General features: G+C 31.2%; 1 protein-coding gene across 1 annotated transcript; it reads left to right on the top strand.

Annotated features, from left to right (window-relative positions):
* The first annotated feature begins 347 nt into the window (after nucleotides 1–347).
* On the top strand, nucleotides 348–6,748 carry LOC146908589 (SET domain-containing protein). The gene is made up of 16 exons (XM_085724073.1): nucleotides 348–448; nucleotides 579–669; nucleotides 1,259–1,433; nucleotides 1,528–1,633; nucleotides 2,358–2,440; nucleotides 2,868–2,894; nucleotides 2,978–3,090; nucleotides 3,269–3,382; nucleotides 3,729–3,809; nucleotides 3,986–4,050; nucleotides 4,691–4,747; nucleotides 4,860–4,931; nucleotides 5,072–5,314; nucleotides 5,698–5,813; nucleotides 6,075–6,170; nucleotides 6,321–6,748. Exons 1-16 carry the CDS (start codon nucleotides 401–403, stop codon nucleotides 6,475–6,477), a joined length of 1,644 nt encoding a protein of 547 aa, XP_085580199.1. The 5' UTR covers nucleotides 348–400; the 3' UTR covers nucleotides 6,478–6,748.
* The last annotated feature ends 14,017 nt before the right edge of the window (nucleotides 6,749–20,765 follow it).

Below are 20,765 nucleotides of genomic sequence, written 5' to 3'. Positions count from 1 at the left end.
TCAAAAAAATTATATAAAATATTGTTTGTAATATGCATACAAATTTGATAAAATATCGTTGATAATATACACGCGTTAACGAAATATAAAAAACGGAAAGACGGGCATATGAGTGCTCATCTTTTTGCGCTAGTATAATAACGAGCATATGAGTGTTCATCTTTTCGCGCTAGTATATTATAACGTAAGCTATAGAAAGAAAGAAAAAAAAAAGTAACACTTTGGTGTGATTTTATTTGATTATGTGTAAAAAGAGTTTTACATCATCACGGTGCATAGAAATTAATTCTCAACAAAATATCAAAATACTTCATATTTAATTAAAAAATCATATACAAAAAAACCTTAAACCATCACCATTTTTTTTCTTGTCAAAGTAGGCGCAAATCAAGAGGTAGCAATGGCGAACCCAGATGCAAAGCTCGAAACTTTCTTGCAGTGGCTACAGGTTTGTTAACTCTGGTTTGTAATTTAAGGCATAATGGTAAAACGTGTTTAGCTTTTATACCATTCTTTGGTGAATTTTCAAAATGGTTTTTTTTGCATAGTTTTGAATTTTGATTTGGTTTTGAATTCAGGCAAATGGGGTGGAGCTACGAGGCTGCAATATCAAGTACTGTGATTCCAGAAAAGGGTTTGGCATATTTTGTGATAAAGATGTTTCTGATGGTAATGATGTACTAATATCAGTATGAATGGATTTCATTGTAGATGGAATTGTTATTTGTTAGCATATAATATTGTTATTGTTGTTGTTTTGAATTATGCAAGACTTATTTTGAGCCTATGCAAAACAACTTATGCAAATAAATGTGCTTTTTTGTGTTATTTATAAGATTGTAAATGTAGTTTATGATATTTTTTTTATGAAGATACCATTTTTGTTAGTGACAACTTATAAATTAACATCAAATCATATTTATTTGCATAAGCTATTTTTCATAAGCTCAAAAATAAGGCAATCCAAACGGCCCTGAAAACAGCAACTGATGGACATGTCATAAGTTGTTTTCAAAAGCTCTCCCAAACAGTGTCACAGGTGCTTATGTCAATAAATAAGTCTATTCAAATAGCTTCATACACATCTTGCCAATGAAGCAAAAAAAAAAGTCATTCTTCAGAAAACAGAAAAAGTTTGAGACGTTAATTGCTATGTGCCTTACTTTTTGTAAACAATTTTAACCCTGAATAGTGTTTATTGCTATGTGCCTTACTTTTTGAAAACAAATAAAGTAATTTTGTTTTTCTTTGAAAAAAGGGATTCTGTTGGTTGTTCCACTAGAATTATCAATTACTCCAATGAGGGTATTGCAAGATCCTTTTCTAGGACCAGAATGTAGAGCATTGTTTGAAGAAGGAGATGTAGATGACAGGCTCTTAATGATGTTGTTATTGACAGTGGAGCGTTTGCGCAAGGATTCTCTATGGAAACCGTATGTATGGTTTATTTTATTTTACTTTATGGTTCAGAACTTCAGATTGTGTTGGGAGTTTCACTCACTTGTGGAGATGCTGAAATTTAATCAGGTACCTTGATATGCTTCCAACCACTTTTGGAAATACACTTTGGTTTAGTGACGAGGAACTTCAAGAGCTAAGAGGAACAACATTATATCGTGCAACTGAGTTACAGGTAATATACATGATGAAGTTCATCTTTTGATACCATTAACCAATTTGAGTAAACCTGTGTTTTACTAGCTAATTTAAAGACACTGCATTATTAATAAAACATGCTGGTTGTCCAGTGGTCATCCATGTGTTGGTTTCTGTGCTTTACGTGTTTCCCAAAATTTTAAAAAACATTCTGTGTGAAGTTATGATTGCTCTCTTCTGAGCTCAGGAGCTCTATTCTAATTCCTTGAGTAAACATAGTTAATTTGAAGCGGTCGTCTGCAGTATACTTTTTTAGCAATCACCGAATGATACAGTGTTGTCAAATAGCAGCTATAGCTGCGCTATAGCAGAGAGATATTTAAACAAACTGCTATTGTTCCACGATACATTATTTACTACAAAGTGTTGTTATATAGAGTCAATTGCGGCGCTATATCGCTGTGGCATAGAAGAATTAAAGAAACCAATATTTTCTGCGATTGACCACACTAGAATGTTATACGAGGAGTATGCACCAGAATGTTATATAGAGTCAACATTACATAAAATCCAAACCTAGCTTTTCTAATATAATCTCCATGGTGTAATGGGTATGTAGCTTTTATTTATGACTTTTTTGAACCTTTCAGGCGAACAAATTTAGGCTGTTTTATGGGAATTGTGATAGATCGAATGTCATTTCTGGCATTAACTTGTTTCCATTGTATTTAGCAGTATTTGATGACTGTCTTGTCTTGCAGAAGAAAAGCCTGTTGAATTTGTATGAAACTAAAGTGAAGGATAGAGTGAAGAAACTTTTGACTCTTGACGGAGATTCTGAGATGTATGTGTTGGGTAAAATTGTTTTTGTTTTTGTTTTCTAGTTTATGTTTTTAAGTGGTTTATTCGTATTTGACATAGTTTGACACCTATTGAAATTTTGACATCTTAAAGTTTGATTTAAATATTGTTAGGTTTATGTCAATCATGTTAATTTGGTTTTGAAATTGAGAACTACGGTTTTGAAAGTATAATTTATCAGTACTAGTTCACTGCTTCACTTTATATGAAAACCATTATTGCACTAAATATACTAAATAACAAATTATTACTCATTTTTTAAGTTTATACGTTCAAGGCTATATACCTTCTCAACTACCTTCAGGATTATAAATTGAAACGTGCTTTGTAGATATTGCTTTCTAACCGCAATTTTTAAGTTTCAAACATACATTTACGATGGTTCTCTTGTGTATGACCTGTTTTTCCAGAGAGGTGTGCTTTGAAGATTTTCTTTGGTATGTACTTCTAGTGAACTTGTATACGAGTATGACTTCAACTAACTCCTTGGAGGTTGATATCTGACTTGCATTCATGCTAGGGCAAATTCAGTATTTTGGAGCCGTGCTTTGAACACTCCATTGCCTCGTTCTTATGTATTTCCTGAGATGCAAGATGTTCATCAGAGTTGCACTCCAAAAGCTGATGAAAACGGTTAGTCCATCTCTCTCTCTCTCTCTCTCTCTCTCTCTCTCTCTCTCTCTTTTTTGTGTTTAACTGATTTCCTGTAAAGATTGTCTCCTGTGACGTGTCCAATGGATGGGTCTCCATTTAGTATTTCTCTGATTTTTTTGGTTAAAATCGATATTAAAGTAAGGAAGTTATATTTCAGGAAGCCAAGTCACGAAATCTGACAATCTAACCAAGGAAACTACACATAGCACAGTGCAAGGAGACACTGTTTGGGTTGAGGGTCTTGTCCCTGGCATTGACTTTTGCAACCATGGTAAATTGTTGCTTGAAGCTCTGATATTTCACTTTACTGTGTGCTTTTAAAATGCTTTCCTTGTTTTTTCATTGATTGGGATCTGATTTTTTGCCCCTTTATATACTTTTTATATGATACGTATTCTTAGACCTTCACTAAACACCTTACAAATATTGGTCATTAATTTCTTGCACAGCATCAAAGTCCCTATGATCAAACAGCTGATATTTCTTTACATACATATACATGCATGTCTGGATTTGTGGCTGGCTAAATTACTTTTCTTGCCATATACGGTAGTATGGTAGATATATCAAATGCCTCATGAGAATATGTGATTTACCTTGATTACATGGCCAATCAGATCTGAAGCCAATAGCAACATGGGAAGTTGATGGGACTGGCTTAACAACAGGAGTTCCTGTCTCCATGTATCTTCTTTCCGGTAACATTCTTTGTGTGCGTTTTTAGTCTTGCACGTGTATTTGATGTTCTACTAGTTAATATTAAATTTTTAACTTAATTTCATTTTGATTTCTCTCTTTCCATTTAGGTAGTTTCATAAAATCACATTTCATGAAATTATTCCCCTTTAATTCATTGTTTTTCTTGGCTGTATAGCTGCTCAAAGTCCCTTGCAGATTGATCGAGAAATTTCCATTAGTTATGGCAACAAGGGAAATGAGGTACTTTATATGGTCCCATGATTGATTGATTTTTTTCTTCTTCTATTTTTCTATGGTTTACTTTTCTCTTCTTTTGATTAAGCATTGTTGAATGAGTGAGAATAGAGGCATAATATTGTGAATCGTCTCAACTATACAGCGAAGTTGATTTTATATAGGCTTACAACAATAAATACAAAATAAATATACGAGATATTATTCCTATTCACATGATATGATGCAATATGCATGTACAATAAATATATCGATTTTTATACATTTTCATCAAGCACCAATATGTTATGATCTATCAAAGAGGTATGCAAGGGAAACATACGGCTTACCATATGAGCTTTCCACGTGCTCAGTTCTGGTTCAATGCTTTGTTGGCTGTTTATTCAAATTGACTGAACAAAAGGTTTAATAGAACTGGATCCATAATTTACGGGCCAATAAAATTCCATCAAGACATTGCATCCTACACTAGGCCTTTTAGCTTACTGGACTCGCTATGTGAAATTTTGAATACATATTTGCATATAATATTTTACTAAATGCATGAGCCCAAGTGGAACTTCTGTTGTTGAAGGCAGATGTGTAAGCTGCTTTGAAGCTTATTTCAAGTGTTAACATGGTTTCCATATTTTTCCACTTGATGCAGGAACTTCTATATCTGTATGGTTTCGTCATTGATGGTAACACAGATGACTACCTCATGGTAATGGCTTACACTTGTATCCTGTGCACCAAGACTAAAATTTATACCTAACATATTACTTCCATTCCTTAGTTGTTTCTGTTGGTATGATTCAGTTTCTGTTGTCCCTCAGGTCCATTATCCTTCAGAAGCAATCAATACTATTTCTTTTTCAGAGTCTAAAAGCCAGCTTCTTGAAGTGCAGGTATGCCAATAATTTATCTTCAACTTTATGCAATTCTTTTAAGTAGAATATGATTTATTTTACCTATTTGACATTATCTATTGTTTTATAGCTTCCCCCTTTCGTAAATTCACTCTCTGTTATTCTGGTTTTGTTTACAGAAGGCTGAAATGAGATGTCTTTTACCCAAAACTCTGCTGGATAATGGATTTTTTCCATCAGGCACCAAAAACAGTGGAGAAAATAACAAAAGCAACAAAGTTTGCAACTATAGTTGGAGTGGTCAGCGCAAGACTCCATCTTATGTAGATAAGCTTGTTTTTCCTGAGAAATTTATGGCTACCTTGAGGACCATAGCCATGCAAGAGGATGAGCTTTTCAAGGTTTCGTCAATGCTTGAAGAGGTGCAGTTTCTATGCAATATTTTTTTTAATGGTTCCCTTACTTAGCTCCATCCTTAGTCACTGAAACTGCATTTTTATCTCAAGATATACCACATATAGCTGTCCTTTTCATCACTTGACTACTGCAAGTGATATGATTTTTTCTGCTATTTGGCCCGTTTGGATAAGCAACTTAATTAAACACTTTCAACATAAGTGCTTATCATATAATTGATTATGCCAGTAACACTGCTTTTTGCCATCAGGACAGCATCTGAAAATTGTATGATGCATTTATCTTTCAAAGACAAAATAGACCTAGCAATTATGTTTTCATTTGGATTATTTAGTTTCAATTTCATCAGAATTTAACATTAATACAATTTTTATTCTGTCACATAAAGCTTGTTGGACCTGAAGGGGAGAGACAATTATCAGATATAGATGTCCAGTCAGCAATATGGGAGGTTTGCGGTGATTCTGGAGCTTTACAAGTGCTAGTTGATCTTCTTCATGTCAAGTGAGTGCCAGGAATTACATAACAACCATAACAGTTGATTGTATATATATTAATCTTTAACTATAACCTAAAATATATTTATTGACTAAATCCTACACTGCATGCTTCTGATTGCAACTTGATTATGCAAATGAAGTTGAATGTTCTTTTTTATATCCAAATGCGCCATTTCACTTATTGAAGAAGGACAAACTAGAGTGTCAACATTGATGTATCTTGTGTGTGATACCTAATTGTTTTCATATTTTCACTGCATTTAAGGTTAATGGACCTTGAAGAGCATTCTGGAACAGAGGAAAGTGACTTTGAATTGCTCAAGAAGGCCCTTATCATTGATAGCCAGGAAGATAGCAAACAGTATGCAATTATAAATTTTCATAAGCTCTGCATTTGCACGATTTCTATAACTATCATTTTTCACCCTAAGTAAAACTTGCATTTCACACCAATTTTCCTACAATATATTGATGTTTTTGTAATACCTTTTTCTTAATTTCCTTTGAGCAGAATGGCAAATGACTCAGAGGAAACAACGTTGATGACTAGAAACAAATGGTCTGCTATTGTATATAGACGAGGTCAAAAGCAGTTAACTCGATTATTCTTGAAAGAAGCAGAACACGCACTGCAATTATCGATGAGCGAAGAGATGAGTGTTCATTGATAACCATGTCACATTGTAAAGTTCCTCTTGTTACCTGATCTTTAGTCCAAAGTTAGATTTTTACTTATTGTCAATTCAGTTCTTGGCAGCTTACATGATTATCTGAAGGGTTATTTAGCTCCAATTTTTTAGTGTGGAAAGTTGATTCTGAAAAATGTCTGTCACATTTATAATTCTTATACTCTATTCGACACGCCCTTAAAAATTGGGGCGACGATGAAGTTTTTATGATAAATAAGTAATACAAAGAACTTATTCTTGCTCTACCAAACTAATGTTGCCTAAATAGTTTGAATTTTCTTGAGCAATTCTTTTAAACATTTATTGTTCAATACATCGATGATCGTTAGATTGAGATCATACGGCACATAAAGCTAATGAATTGATTCTTTTAAACTCATACCGAGTTTGAGATTTGGACCCTTTGATCTTGATCCAGTAGTCACTGATGTGTTCACAGTGTGAATTTGTGACTGCAACAAAGTTAAATCTTTTAGAAACCAATTGTTATTTTGACATCGAAATCCATACACCGTATATAACATTGTATGCATTTATCTCTGTCTTGCTTTTTTTAGCTTTTTCAACTTACACACTTTTGAAATACACAAATAAATCAAAAGGAAATTGTATTTGACATCACAATTTCGATGTCAAAAGATAATTTCTCTATAAAAGGTAAATTTTAACAAAATATTAGGAGGTCTCTTTTGGTATTATAAAAAGAAAAAATATTAATAAAACCATGCAATTCAAAAACATAATCAAATTTTGAAATGCTAATGGCAAGGTGAGACAAACTAAAAGTGTGAGAGGAAGAGTGAAGGAATGGAGAGAGGTCTAGGAAGTAGGGTAGAGCAACGGTCGGGTTCGGGCGGGTTCGGGCCTGAACTCGGCAATATGTATGAAATCGAGCATCCAATTTAGAGACCCAATTCCGCCCACAAATTAATACGCTTTGTGCGGGTTTCGGTTTGGATTGATCTCGGTTTGATCAGGTGGGTTGATTCGGTTAGTTCTCCAATATTTTTGTATTCATCTCAAATTTATCTAGCTATTTTTTTAACAAGACTTTCATGAATAAATTAACAAGAAAAAGGTCATAGATCAAAGTATCATAGCAATCATTAAAATATCACGTTATAAAAAAATTTAACAAGAAAAATGCCAGGGATCGGTTATCATTGTTTTTCTTGTTCCCAATATCACGTGTTCATAATTAAAATATTGCACCTTGGACTTGGAAATATACGGATCTATGAGTAAATCATGGCTATATATAAAGAAAAGTTTGCATGTTTAAGTAGATCTACATAGTAAATCAACAAAAGATGTTTGCATGTGGAGTAAATTTTGTTATAGGTTGGTCGGGATCGGTTTACACGGTTTTGTAAAATCCGGACCCGACCGTCTAAACCCACACAGACCCTATTTTTTTGTCTTTCTTCACCTGAGACCCGTTTTAACCCGCCCGATGGACCCGCGGGTGACTCAGATTTATCGGTTGGTGGGCGGGTTCATATTTTGTGCTCACCCCTACTAGGAAGGGTTGGGTAAGGGTAAGTGTCGAGGAGGAGAATGAGCTAGTCGTTGTTTGTCTAGCTCATTGTCAAATTTGACACAAGTGTCGGGTGAGGTAGTTAAATATCGCAGTGTCACATGATAATAGTTAAATATCGTATAGTGTCAGTGTGACATGATAATAGCTAGTCAACATTTGGTCTATAATTAATGGATATGGAAAAGATATGTTAGGCAACTTAGTTTTGTTACATTTTTTAAATGATAAAGGAAAAAAAAACTGAACATATTATTTTAATATTTGAATTTATTCTTATCTATTCATTATATGTGCTATTTGTATTGAAAATTGAGGGTAACTTTGGAAAGAGAAAAATTCAGCCCAAAAGAGTCAAAACATGCTATTTTCTTTATATATAGTAATATTATTGTTCATATTGTAGTGGATATTTCCTATTTTTAATGAGATTTAATTTTTTTAATTAAAACTTAAAATAATATTATGGAATTTTTTTTTCTTCTAAAAGTGATCTATTAGGGGGTAAAACACTATTAACCCTAAATATATATAGAGGATGTAAACTTAATAAAATACAAAGCATTTCTATTTAGATTGGATTTTTTTTCATTAATATAACTATTTGAATATTTCAATTCAAATCGATTAAGAATTAATAGGAATTCGATATATTTTTCATATGTATGAGAGTATATTTATGTTTTTGCTTTATGAATATGATATTTTTTGGGCATTTCTAATAATATCGATCGTTATTGCTATTTTGCATTCTTGAAATTTTAGCTCCAATTATAAAAGGGGCAGCGAAACTTGATAGTTATAAAATCCGGGATAGAATCGAGTGCTTGAATATGATTTCAAAGTCGTTATTATATGTTTGTTGTGGTCTTTCTTTATGCATGGACAATGAGTTTTGATGTATATAAAGCTTTCACGAATAGATAGTTCCTTTATACATGGACAATGAGTTTTGATGTATATAAAGCTTTCACGAATAGATCGTTGAAAAATTTCATGCCTGGCGATGGTAACAAAGACAAACAAACTTGTTGAAGCAGTTATTAAAATGTTTTTTAAAGCTCAGAGTTAATTGCCAAAATGGAAACTCGGCCGTCTCTCCATCAATGCCCCAAAGATAATACGAAAGGATTTTATAAATATTTTCAAATGTAAATTTACAACTAAATGAGAGAAAGGTATTACCATTTCTTTCTCCCATAATAGTGATAACTCATTGATAAAATCTCCTAAAATGTGTTAATACAATACTTTCTTGTTCAATATACACCTCTGTCAATCCTTGTCCACTAGGAAACTGCAAAGATGTGTTGCAAGATGAGCTTTTGTTCGACATACACCTGAGCTTTCTTGTCCAACATCAAATCCTTGACCAATAGGAAACTGTGAAGATGTGTTGCAAGCACGGTGATTTACATGAACGTTGTATCTTTCTCGTCACACATTAAGGCTAAAGTTGCAGGAAACAGTGGCATCTTATCTTTATGGACATTGGTTGAAGGCGGGACGGGTAACTCAAATGTTAACCCGAACTTGGTCCCTATTCTTATCCTATATTTTTGTTATTTTTTGACCGGGTCAAACCTGACTCTTTGCGTACGAGTTGCTACGGTTTGTAGGACCGGTCCGGTTTTGTGCACCCATGATCTTATCTACCAACTCATAAGAGTTCTTAAATCCGGTAGCCCCTTCCACTTCGCTAACTGTTCTATCTCCCTTGTTCATTCTTATGGTATCTTGACTTTTTCTAGTATAGTATAGTCATTCGCAAATGTTGAAACCCTACCAAATATGATAAAGATTGAACGGAGTTTGCTATCTTCATCCAGTTTGAGCTTGCATGCAACTCTGCCATAAAGCGCTGCAAAAGGGTGGGTTTGGTAGTTAGTATTATACCAGCAATGCCCGACTGAGCCACTTAATTGACTGCTTATGCTTCCTTTCTATTAAACATCTGAGATATGTTTCTCAGCACCCACTCACTATTTCTATCTACCCATCTTGGTGGATGGCACCTATATATTTCAAATTACTAGTTTGTTTAAATATTCTACCAAAATTAGTTTAAAAACACCTTGTCCCTATCTGACACTAAAAACAATCGTTTTGACCTTTATGAAGAAAGAAAAAAAAAACATTGTGTTTTGGTGTAATAATTTTTCCATTCTTATAATTTTACCCTTCACTTAAATGATTATTTTTTTACCATTTTATTGTTCCTTGTCTATAAAAGCAAAAAGACGAACACGGCTGTATTGACGCTCGTAAACATAAAATTGATATCTTGAAAAATATTGGAGAGTTTATTACTGTTTTATGATAGTAAAAAAATAGTTTTAGTAGTATCAAATGCACACCTCATATTGTGCTTGAAGAAATAAGCTAGACACACATTCACATAGCTCACACATCGTCCCCCCCCCCCCCCCCCCCTCTCTTATTTTCTTGTTCATTTAGCTCCGTAACAAAAAAATGAAGTGAGATGGTTTTCTTTTGCTTATATATGAGATCAGATAAAGTTTTTAATATATAATATTCCCTAAGATCCGAAGAATAACAAACAATCAAAACTAATGAAGTTATTAATATTTGTATTTTTTTTTCAAATATGCCCTCACTGAAAATTGTGAGTCACTAAATGCACTCATTAATATTAAAAAGGTTAAACAATAAACACAACTTAAAAATTGTGATTTTTTTTAATAAATATGACCAAAAATAGTCTCCTATAATAGGGTCAGGAGATAGTAAATACTTAATAAATGAAGAATTTGTAATCACTTTATTTTTCTACAATATATAACATTTTTTTTAAGACATAACATTCATGACTTAAGAATTATAGCTGATACATGAAATGAAGGAGAATAAATGGTTTTACATGATATATCAATGATTTTATGAATCTAGTTGAAGGTGTTCTTAGTGATTGATATGCATGATTGTAAAAGTCATATTTAATACATGAAAACGGATGAAAATTAATTGTGTATGATTTATGTAATATTCAAAATTGATTTTTATTTAATTAAACTTAAAGATATATATCAAGCTTTTGTCTTTTTTTAATTGAAACTCGAAAACACTTGAAATTCTAAATTAAAAGTAAAATTCTCAATTTTAAATTATGTTTAAAATTAACTATCAGAAATATTTAAATTTGATTTTTGATTTCAATAATTTATAGATTTTACTTACCTCCTAACTAAATTTCAAAGTTACCAAAATGACTCCCCATAACAATTGGAGGGATATGGCCAAACCATAAATATTTATCAAATTTTCAAAATTTAAAATACCAGTACTACAATATCTAAAATAATTAAAAAAAGGGTCATGTTAACCGGTGCCCCCGTGACACTGGTTAAGGAACCTAAAAAAAGAAATTTTAAAATGAAAATAACACTTTTTATGTTTTTGAAGAGTTGACAACACAAGTTTCAATGCAATACTTACTACATTTGCTTTGTTAACCAGTGACATTACCCTTAAAAAAATTATATATTATAACATTCTCTATTCAACAAGTAACAACATAACATTTCTACAAAAAAAAAAAAAGTAACAACATAACATTTTTTATCATTAATCGAGCGAGTATCTACGGTTACAATTGTTGATATTTTCAATAAAGAAGTTTATAAGATGACCTTCTTGACTTAGACTATGCCAATATATTCCAGAATTGGAAATGTCACAATTGACTTCGAACACCTGAACAAAGTTGGGAAGGGTTAGTGATCACTTCTCATAATATGTAGTTTTCAGAGTCATTTAAGCCAATTGTTTGGTTTATTTTTTTCAATTTGATGTTGGTTTTTGATTTATTTTTAACAAATTGTTCTTGAATTCAGTAAGCTATTTATTCTCTCATTATCTTCATTAACCAAGCATTTTGCATAATTTTGTTTTCTTTATTTGGTTTAGTGCAGTGATGAAATTTCATGAAAGCGCAACATGAGTAGTATTTTGACCATATCTCAAGTTGTAGATGTTCAAATAAAGTCAAACCAAAACCAAATGAATTGACATTGATATCTACAACTTTCACGAAGACACTGAAATTAAGTTCAAAATATAAAGGGGTGAAAATATACATTTTAAGGCGCCATAAATACCATCTTGAGGCGCCAGATCCCTATAAGTGGGCACTAGATGCCATGAACACCATCTAGAAGCGCCAGGTCCCTGGAAGTGAGCTCTAGGCATCATAGCAGCTTCCCAATGTCTCGTGTCAGGCATGTTACACTATAAATACGTTTTTTTTTTTAAAATCATATTGGAGGTTTTAATCATATTTCAGATTAGAAACTTGTGCTCCATAACAGAGAAACAAAGAGAGGCTGTTCCTAACATCATTGAAGGAGTTTTCTCAAGAATCATTCTTGGAATGTTCTTGTAATTCTTCTTTAATCTTTATCTTTTGTTTATTTGTCATGAGTAGCTAAACCCTCCGTTATTGGAATGAGTAGAATGAGATGAATACTTTTGTTATGTGTTTTGATCTTTGATTATTGATGAAACTTATTGAATTATTTTTATTATCTCCATGCTTAATGCTTTTATTGATTTATCACCTTTAAACTGATTCATGGTTCATATTGTGAAACAGAATGTGAATTTATGAACGCTTTGAGATAAGGAATTCTTGTCAACGTAGTCTAAGAATATGTAAACCCTTGAAACCAATTGATAATTCTTATTCATTCATGTTTAATTATAATCTTAGATTCACTAAGGCTTTGTTTGAGAGTTTGGAGGGGAGGGGAAGAGAGGGATTTTGAGGGATGAAATTAGAGGGAAAAAATAGAGAAATCTTTTGAGAGTGTGTTTTTCTAGTGAATGATAAAAGAATACTTACGGTTGATGTACTTTTAATTTGGTGAGTATTATAACAATATATATTGAATTTTTAGTAAAAATAAAGACAATATATATTAAATTTGCCCCCCCCCCCCCCCCAAACAAAATAAAAAAACCCTTCAAAGTCCTCGTCCAATACAATTTTGTAGTTCCATATAATTAGGGGGATTTTGTATTACGAAGAAAACTAACCCCTCAGAACCCTCCCATCCCAAAGCTCTCCGTTCTATCTACTTCTTTCTTCCTTTTTTTTTCAAGGTCTCCCTTCCCCTCTCCTCAAAACACCCAAATAAAGCCTAAAGAATTAGGGGTTACTTTAAAATTAATGGTCCTATCACTTGGGGAATAAGGGCAAGGCTATTTTAAAGAATTTAGTAGTAATTCAATAAAGGGATTCAATAGTCACAGTGAAATCAATAACTCAAGTTAGAAATCTAGTGAAACTCATCCCTAACAATTTTTACTATCATCAAGTTCAAATCAATTTTTATTTGCTTAATTTTCATTATTGCTATGAAACAAACAAGACCTTTTTGTTCAGTTAAGTTGTAAAAATATAATTTGATAGTATAACGGGATCTTCAAGTTTGCCACCTGATCTTACCGTTTTAATTTTACTACTTACATATTTTTACACTAGTAAAAATTGTCATTAGCTATTTCAATCAAATGTTGTTTTACCACACCGAAAACTTTTTTGTGCTTGCTCATTCTGTTTTTTTTTGAGGGCTGCTCATTCTGTTGAAATTTATCTCCCTCTTTATGCAATATGTGAGTGGGTTAACAACAAAGCTAAAATTCTTGACGAACCTTTATAAAGTTGATCCATGAAAACTTACCTGATGTCTTAACTTTGAAATAGGCCAACAACTGTTGATAGAATTGACTTTGCTTGGATCAACTCGTATGCCGTCAGCAATGATGATGTAACTAAGGAAAGTAACTCTTGTGCTTAAGAAGAAAGAAGGAACACTTCTTTAGACTGTCATACTCATAAATGGTTCGTAACACAATTCGATCAGAATTAAACATTCAATACAATTTATATCCTTTCACATAAAGCTTGTTAAGATTGACTTAAACGGATTAAATTGGATTTCATTTAAATTTGAAGAGCTAGAAGTTGAGTACGATGTTAGGTAAAAGATACCTTGACTGAAGATGGAACACTCCCCATTGCTGAAACAAGCTACACAACTTTATACTCCTTCTGCATTTTCTTTATTTCAAAATGAGTTTGATTGGAGTTCTGCTGCATATACTGTTTCTTGCAATGAAATTGATCAAATGATCGAATACTTAGTTGCTATTTTTTATAAAGTTGGAGAGTATGAAGTCATTGGCATAAAGGGAAATAAATTTCAGCAACTAACTGTTTTGAATTTTAGAAGGGTTTGCAATACTAGCTCAAGTGATGGTTCACTAAGAAATATTTTGGAAAATGTAAAAGGTTTGGGAAAAAAAAAAAAGATGAAGGAAAGGTAGAAAAAGGCTCAAGAGTTGGGTAGGAAAATTTACCCAAAAGTAAGACTTCAAAATCAAACCAACATTCTGAGGTAAAGGTAAATGATTCAAATATTTTTAATGATTTTGGGTTTTTCACCTTTGTATAGTGATTGTGTTGTTTTTTGGATTTCCAAACTGTTGTATTTGGATTTCCAAATTTTATTATCTACCGAAGTTGTTACTAGGTTGAGTCATAACCAAGTCGCTCTCTTCAAGACGTTTCGTGGCACTGTCCAAAATTGTGCAAGGCAGACTATCAACCACGCCACCTCCAGGATAAAACAAGCCCCAACTACAGCAGTGTGGTTAACTACTGCACTGTAGAAAACCGTTCGAGATTTACACCCTCAAATATGGTACTAAGATCAGTCTTTAATGCTGAAACCACTTTAATATGATATTGTTACCACTCTGTTATGGTGCTGAGACCACTAAAATATGGTGTTACCACCATTCTAACTTTAATTTCTCAAAAATATCAATATGGCACTACGACCACTCAAATATGGTGATACCACCATTTCCACTTTTTAATTTCTCCTCAATTAGTAAAATATTGAAAGAATATTTATATACCTTTAAGATCATTCTAAATTCCAACATGACATTATTATTCCAAAAAGGGACTATGATCTTAATAGTACTCTTTATTCCGAAGGGACTTATATTATTGAGTGGACTATGTTTTTAAGACCGTTCTTAATTTCGAAGAGACATTAAACCAAAAAAGGGACTATGGTCTTAAGAACACTGTTAATTCCGAAGGGACAGAAAAAGGAGATGAAGAGAAGAAAGACTCGTCAATACAAGTCAAGAAAAGGAGAAGAGATAAAGAGTTCCCGACAACTCAATGAAACTCTTTGGTGTGATTTTTGAACTGAGTGGAGTCCTCTATTTATATAGAGATTCTGAAATTGTTTTAACAAAAATTGCGCAACAGTTACTCTAATGGATAAGATTAAAATGGAGTTTATCCATTAATCAGTTCAACAACACTTGTGGATAGGATCAAAAGAAACAAATCCAAAAAAGTGGAGGAAACAAACTATTGGATTTGAATAAAGGAAATATATGAAATTCAATTAAATTTTTACTAGACTTTTGACCCGTGCGTCGCACGGGTTTTCTCGACTATAATAGAGACCAATAAATAATCTTTAACCCGTAAGATCATTGATATGGTAGAAAATATTTTCTTCAAAAAAAAAGGCAAGCGGATAGGAATGAAATTGATGTGCAATGCATTTTTTTAGATGGAATTTGTTAGGTTAAATAATTGCAAACCTAATAAAGCAAATGAGCAGGAAAAAATTAGGTTAAGTTGCTGCAGACGTAACAAAATTAATAAATAAGGATGTAAAAAAAAAAAGGCATGAAATTAAAAAAAATCCAAAAAAAAGTGTAAAATTCTTGACCAAAAAAAAAGTATAAAATAGAAGGATCATTGATATGGTAGAAAATATTTTCTTCAAAAAAAAAGGCAAGCGGATAGGAATGAAATTGATGTGCAATGCATTTTTTTAGATGGAATTTGTTAGGTTAAATAATTGCAAACCTAATAAAGCAAATGAGCGGGAAAAAATTAGGTTAAGTTGCTGCAAACGTAACAAAATTAATAAATTAATAAAGATGTAAAAAAAAGGCATGAAATTAAAAAAATCCAAAAAAAAAGTGTAAAATTCTTGACAAAAAAAAAGTATAAAATAGAAGGATCATTCGTGATCATTGATATGGTAGAAAATATTTTCTTCAGATAAAAAAAGGCAAGCGGATAGTAATGAAATTGGTGTGCAATGCATTTTTTTAGATGGAATTTGTTAGGTTAAATAATTGCAAACCCAATAAAGCTAATGAGCGGGAAAAAATTAGGTTAAGTTGCTGCAAAAGTAACAAAATTAATAAATAAGGATTTGTTAGGTTAGATAATTGAAAACCTAAAAGTGTAGAAAATATTTACTTCAAAAAAAAAAAGGCAAGAGGATAGGAATGAAATTGGTGCGATGCATTTTTTTAGTTGGAATTTGTTAGGTTAAATAATTGCAAACCTAATTTGCAAATGAGCAGTAAAAAATTAGATTAAGTTGCTGCAGACTTAACAAAATTAATGGAATTTGTTAGGTTAAATAATTGCAAACCTAAAAGTGTAGAAAATATTTGCTTCAAAAAAAAAAGGCAAGAGGATAGGAATGAAATTGGTGCGATGCATTTTTTTAGATGGAATTTGTTAGGTTAAATAATTGCAAACCTAATAAAGCAAATGAGCGGGAAAAAATTAGGTTAAGTTGCTGCAAACGTAACAAAATTAATAAATAAAGATGTAAAAAAAAGGCATGAAATTAAAAAAAAAATCCAAAAAAAAAAGTGTAAAATTCTTGACAAAAAAAAAAGTATAAAATAGAAGGATCATTCGTGATCATTGATATGGTAGAAAATATTTTCTTCAGATAAAAAAAGGCAAGCGGATAGGAATGAAATTGGTGTGCAATGCATTTTTTTAGATGGAATTTGTTAGGTTAAATAATTGCAAACCCAATAAAGCTAATGAGCGGGAAAAAATTAGGTTAAGTTGCTGCAAAAGTAACAAAATTAATAAATAAGGATTTGTTAGGTTAAATAATTGAAAACCTAAAAGTGTAGAAAATATTTACTTCAAAAAAAAAAGGCAAGAGGATAGGAATGAAATTGGTGCGATGCATTTTTTTAGTTGGAATTTGTTAGGTTAAATAATTGCAAACCTAATTTGCAAATGACCGGTAAAAAATTAGATTAAGTTGCTGCAGACTTAACAAAATTAATGGAATTTGTTAGGTTAAATAATTGCAAACCTAAAAGTGTAGAAAATATTTGCTTCAAAAAAAAAAGGCAAGAGGATAGGAATGAAATTGATGCGATGCATTTTTTTAGATGGAATTTGTTAGGTTAAATAATTGCAAACCTAATAAAGCAAATGAGCGGGAAAAAATTAGGTTAAGTTGCTGCAAACGTAACAAAATTAATAAATAAAGATGTAAAAAAAAGGCATGAAATTAAAAAAAAAATCCAAAAAAAAAAGTGTAAAATTCTTGACAAAAAAAAAAGTATAAAATAGAAGGATCATTCGTGATCATTGATATGGTAGAAAATATTTTCTTCAGATAAAAAAAGGCAAGCGGATAGGAATGAAATTGGTGTGCAATGCATTTTTTTAGATGGAATTTGTTAGGTTAAATAATTGCAAACCCAATAAAGCTAATGAGCGGGAAAAAATTAGGTTAAGTTGCTGCAAAAGTAACAAAATTAATAAATAAGGATTTGTTAGGTTAAATAATTGAAAACCTAAAAGTGTAGAAAATATTTACTTCAAAAAAAAAAGGCAAGAGGATAGGAATGAAATTGGTGCGATGCATTTTTTTAGTTGGAATTTGTTAGGTTAAATAATTGCAAACCTAATTTGCAAATGACCGGTAAAAAATTAGATTAAGTTGCTGCAGACTTAACAAAATTAATGGAATTTGTTAGGTTAAATAATTGCAAACCTAAAAGTGTAGAAAATATTTGCTTCAAAAAAAAAAGGCAAGAGGATAGGAATGAAATTGATGCGATGCATTTTTTTAGATGGAATTTGTTAGGTTAAATAATTGCAAACCTAATAAAGCAAATGAGCGGGAAAAAATTAGGTTAAGTTGCTGCAAACGTAACAAAATTAATAAATAAAGATGTAAAAAAAAGGCATGAAATTAAAAAAAATCCAAAAAAAAAGTGTAAAATTCTTGACAAAAAAAAAGTATAAAATAGAAGGATCATTCGTGATCATTGATATGGTAGAAAATATTTTCTTCAGATAAAAAAAGGCAAGCGGATAGGAATGAAATTGGTGTGCAATGCATTTTTTTAGATGGAATTTGTTAGGTTAAATAATTGCAAACCCAATAAAGCTAATGAGCGGAAAAAATTAGGTTAAGTTGCTGCAAAAGTAACAAAATTAATAAATAAGGATTTGTTAGGTTAAATAATTGAAAACCTAAAAGTGTAGAAAATATTTACTTCAAAAAAAAAAGGCAAGAGGATAGGAATGAAATTGGTGCGATGCATTTTTTTAGTTGGAATTTGTTAGGTTAAATAATTGCAAACCTAATTTGCAAATGAGCGGTAAAAAATTAGATTAAGTTGCTGCAGACTTAACAAAATTAATGGAATTTGTTAGGTTAAATAATTGCAAACCTAAAAGTGTAGAAAATATTTGCTTCAAAAAAAAAAGGCAAGAGGATAGGAATGAAATTGGTGCGATGCATTTTTTTAGATGGAATTTGTTAGGTTAAATAATTGCAAACCTAATTTGCAAATGAGCGGGAAAAAATTAGGTTAAGTTGCTGCACACTTAACAAAATAAATAAATAAGGATTCTTATCACAACCACCATAAGCAAAATTTATGATAAGTGATATTTTCGAATAAAAAAAATAATTGCTATTATTTTTATCATTATCAAGTATTTAAAATTAAATACCACAGTTTAAACACTACTAATACGTGAGTTCTATTTTATGTGGACTCTATTTTTTTCAATTCATATAACATTAGATCAAAGTATAATTACTTAGTATTTAATCTTCCAATTTATTTTTCAACATCATACTAATGTTCCAAGAGATTGTCTTTTAAATGTCTTGCCTTTTCACTATGCAGGAAAATGCTTCGCAAATCCTAGATTCTAGTATCATCCACAAGTCATGATTTTGCACCTCAGGATTCATGCTAATGAAGTGAAGTTACATCACATAGTACTGGGATTAATAACAAGCTACATTTGGCAGCTTTCTCATTTAACTTTGCTTTGGAGATAATTTATTATCATTTTTAGCAGAAATAATTGGTTTTTTGTTGAGGAATTGAGTAATAATTGAGTTTGGTAAATTTTGCACAGATCCTTTGATTCTTTATTAGTGTAGGCGTTGCCAGAAACCTGATCAGGGGTTCAAACTTTTGAATCTTACTTAATAATTATAATAATATATAAAAATAATATATATTCAAAAATTCATATTGTACTAATAAAAATTACTTATATACAACGCTATATTTGTCCTTTGCGGGGTTTCATATTTTTAATCTATAGAATAAAACTCATAATCAATTTTATCAAACAAATGTGTCAATATAAGTCAAGAGACAATCTTTTATCTATTCATTTATCCCCAATTTGATTGTGCAATCTAGTAGTCACAATCTTCATAGCAAGAAAAATTATTTAATCCTCAAATGTGTTTTTTTTTGTTCAATTTTGCCATAAAATTATTAACAAAATAGACATTAGAGATGTGTTTGCAATTTCAATAACTTTAAAGACTAAAGTGACAATATCTTACACATCAAAACCAAAATAGTTGTTTCCCTATTTAAATTTTAAAGACAAAAAAAATGATAATTGTGAAAATTATCATGATATATACTCGCTCCGTTCCTTTTTAAGTGTCTTTTTATGGTGAATTTTTCGTTCCTATTTAACTGTCGTTTTGGTATTTTAAAGGTATGATTTGTCAATTGTTAGTTGCTACTCTCTTTCTCCAACAAATTCCTATTTTTTTGCGCAATTTATCTTTCTCTCATAACAAACAATTTTCAATTTTCTAAATAATGTGCATATCTCTTTAATTATCAAAATTATTTCAACTTCACATTAATCAAAAGCTAAGAAAAATTAACTTTCCTTAAACTCCTTTAATCAAAATTAAGACTTCAATCATTTCTCCCTGTTCACCTCCCATCAGCAGTTCCAATGAGTCTTCCACTCTTTCTTCCTTTTGAACATTCACGAAGTCTTTTATTTTTTTCTCTCAGATATGTTCTTTTACTTTGCACTTGAAATTTTTAAGAAGTTTTACTCATCTTATTTATAGAATTTTAACTCTTCATGGAACCATTATCATAGGTAACAAAATTTTGTTTAAATTTCAAGATAACAAGAAACAAATTTTGTTTTAACACAAAACAAACAAACTTTATTTAAAAAAGCAAACTTTAGTTTTCCAAATATATAGCATTAATTAGTTTTATTGAAAAATATAAGAGTAATTGACAAAGGGTATAATTGACAAATCATACCCTTAAAATACCAAAACAACAGTTAAATAGGAACGGAAAATTCACCATAAAAAGACACTTAAAAAGGAACGGAGGGAGTACTTGTTAAAATTTCAAGAGATATGCACAATATTTAGAAAATTGAAAATTGTTTGTTATGAGAGAAAGATAAAGCGCGAAAAAAATAGGAATTTGTTGGAGAAAGAGAGTAGTAACTAAAAATTGTTTGTTACATATTAAATTTATTGGAAAGATAAAGTGTGTGCAAAAAAATAGGAAACTATTAGTGAATTAAAATTAG

Source organism: Medicago sativa, chromosome 7, assembly GCF_051527215.1.
Source record: "Medicago sativa cultivar Bolivia chromosome 7, Bolivia_mono, whole genome shotgun sequence".
In the NCBI taxonomy this organism is placed as follows: Eukaryota; Viridiplantae; Streptophyta; class Magnoliopsida; order Fabales; family Fabaceae; genus Medicago; species Medicago sativa.
This window is presented reverse-complemented; position numbering and strand designations above follow the sequence as displayed.

What these genes read in the sequence shown, in the direction of transcription:
- LOC146908589 (XM_085724073.1), top strand. Translation starts at nt 401, where the DNA reads ATGGCGAACCCAGATGCAAAGCTCGAAACTTTCTTGCAGTGGCTACAG. An exon ending in AAGGATTCTCTATGGAAACC is followed by an intron (nt 1,434 to 1,527) that starts GTATGTATGGTT and finishes AAATTTAATCAG; the next exon opens with GTACCTTGATATGCTTCCAA. An exon ending in ATGGCAACAAGGGAAATGAG is followed by an intron (nt 4,051 to 4,690) that starts GTACTTTATATG and finishes CACTTGATGCAG; the next exon opens with GAACTTCTATATCTGTATGG.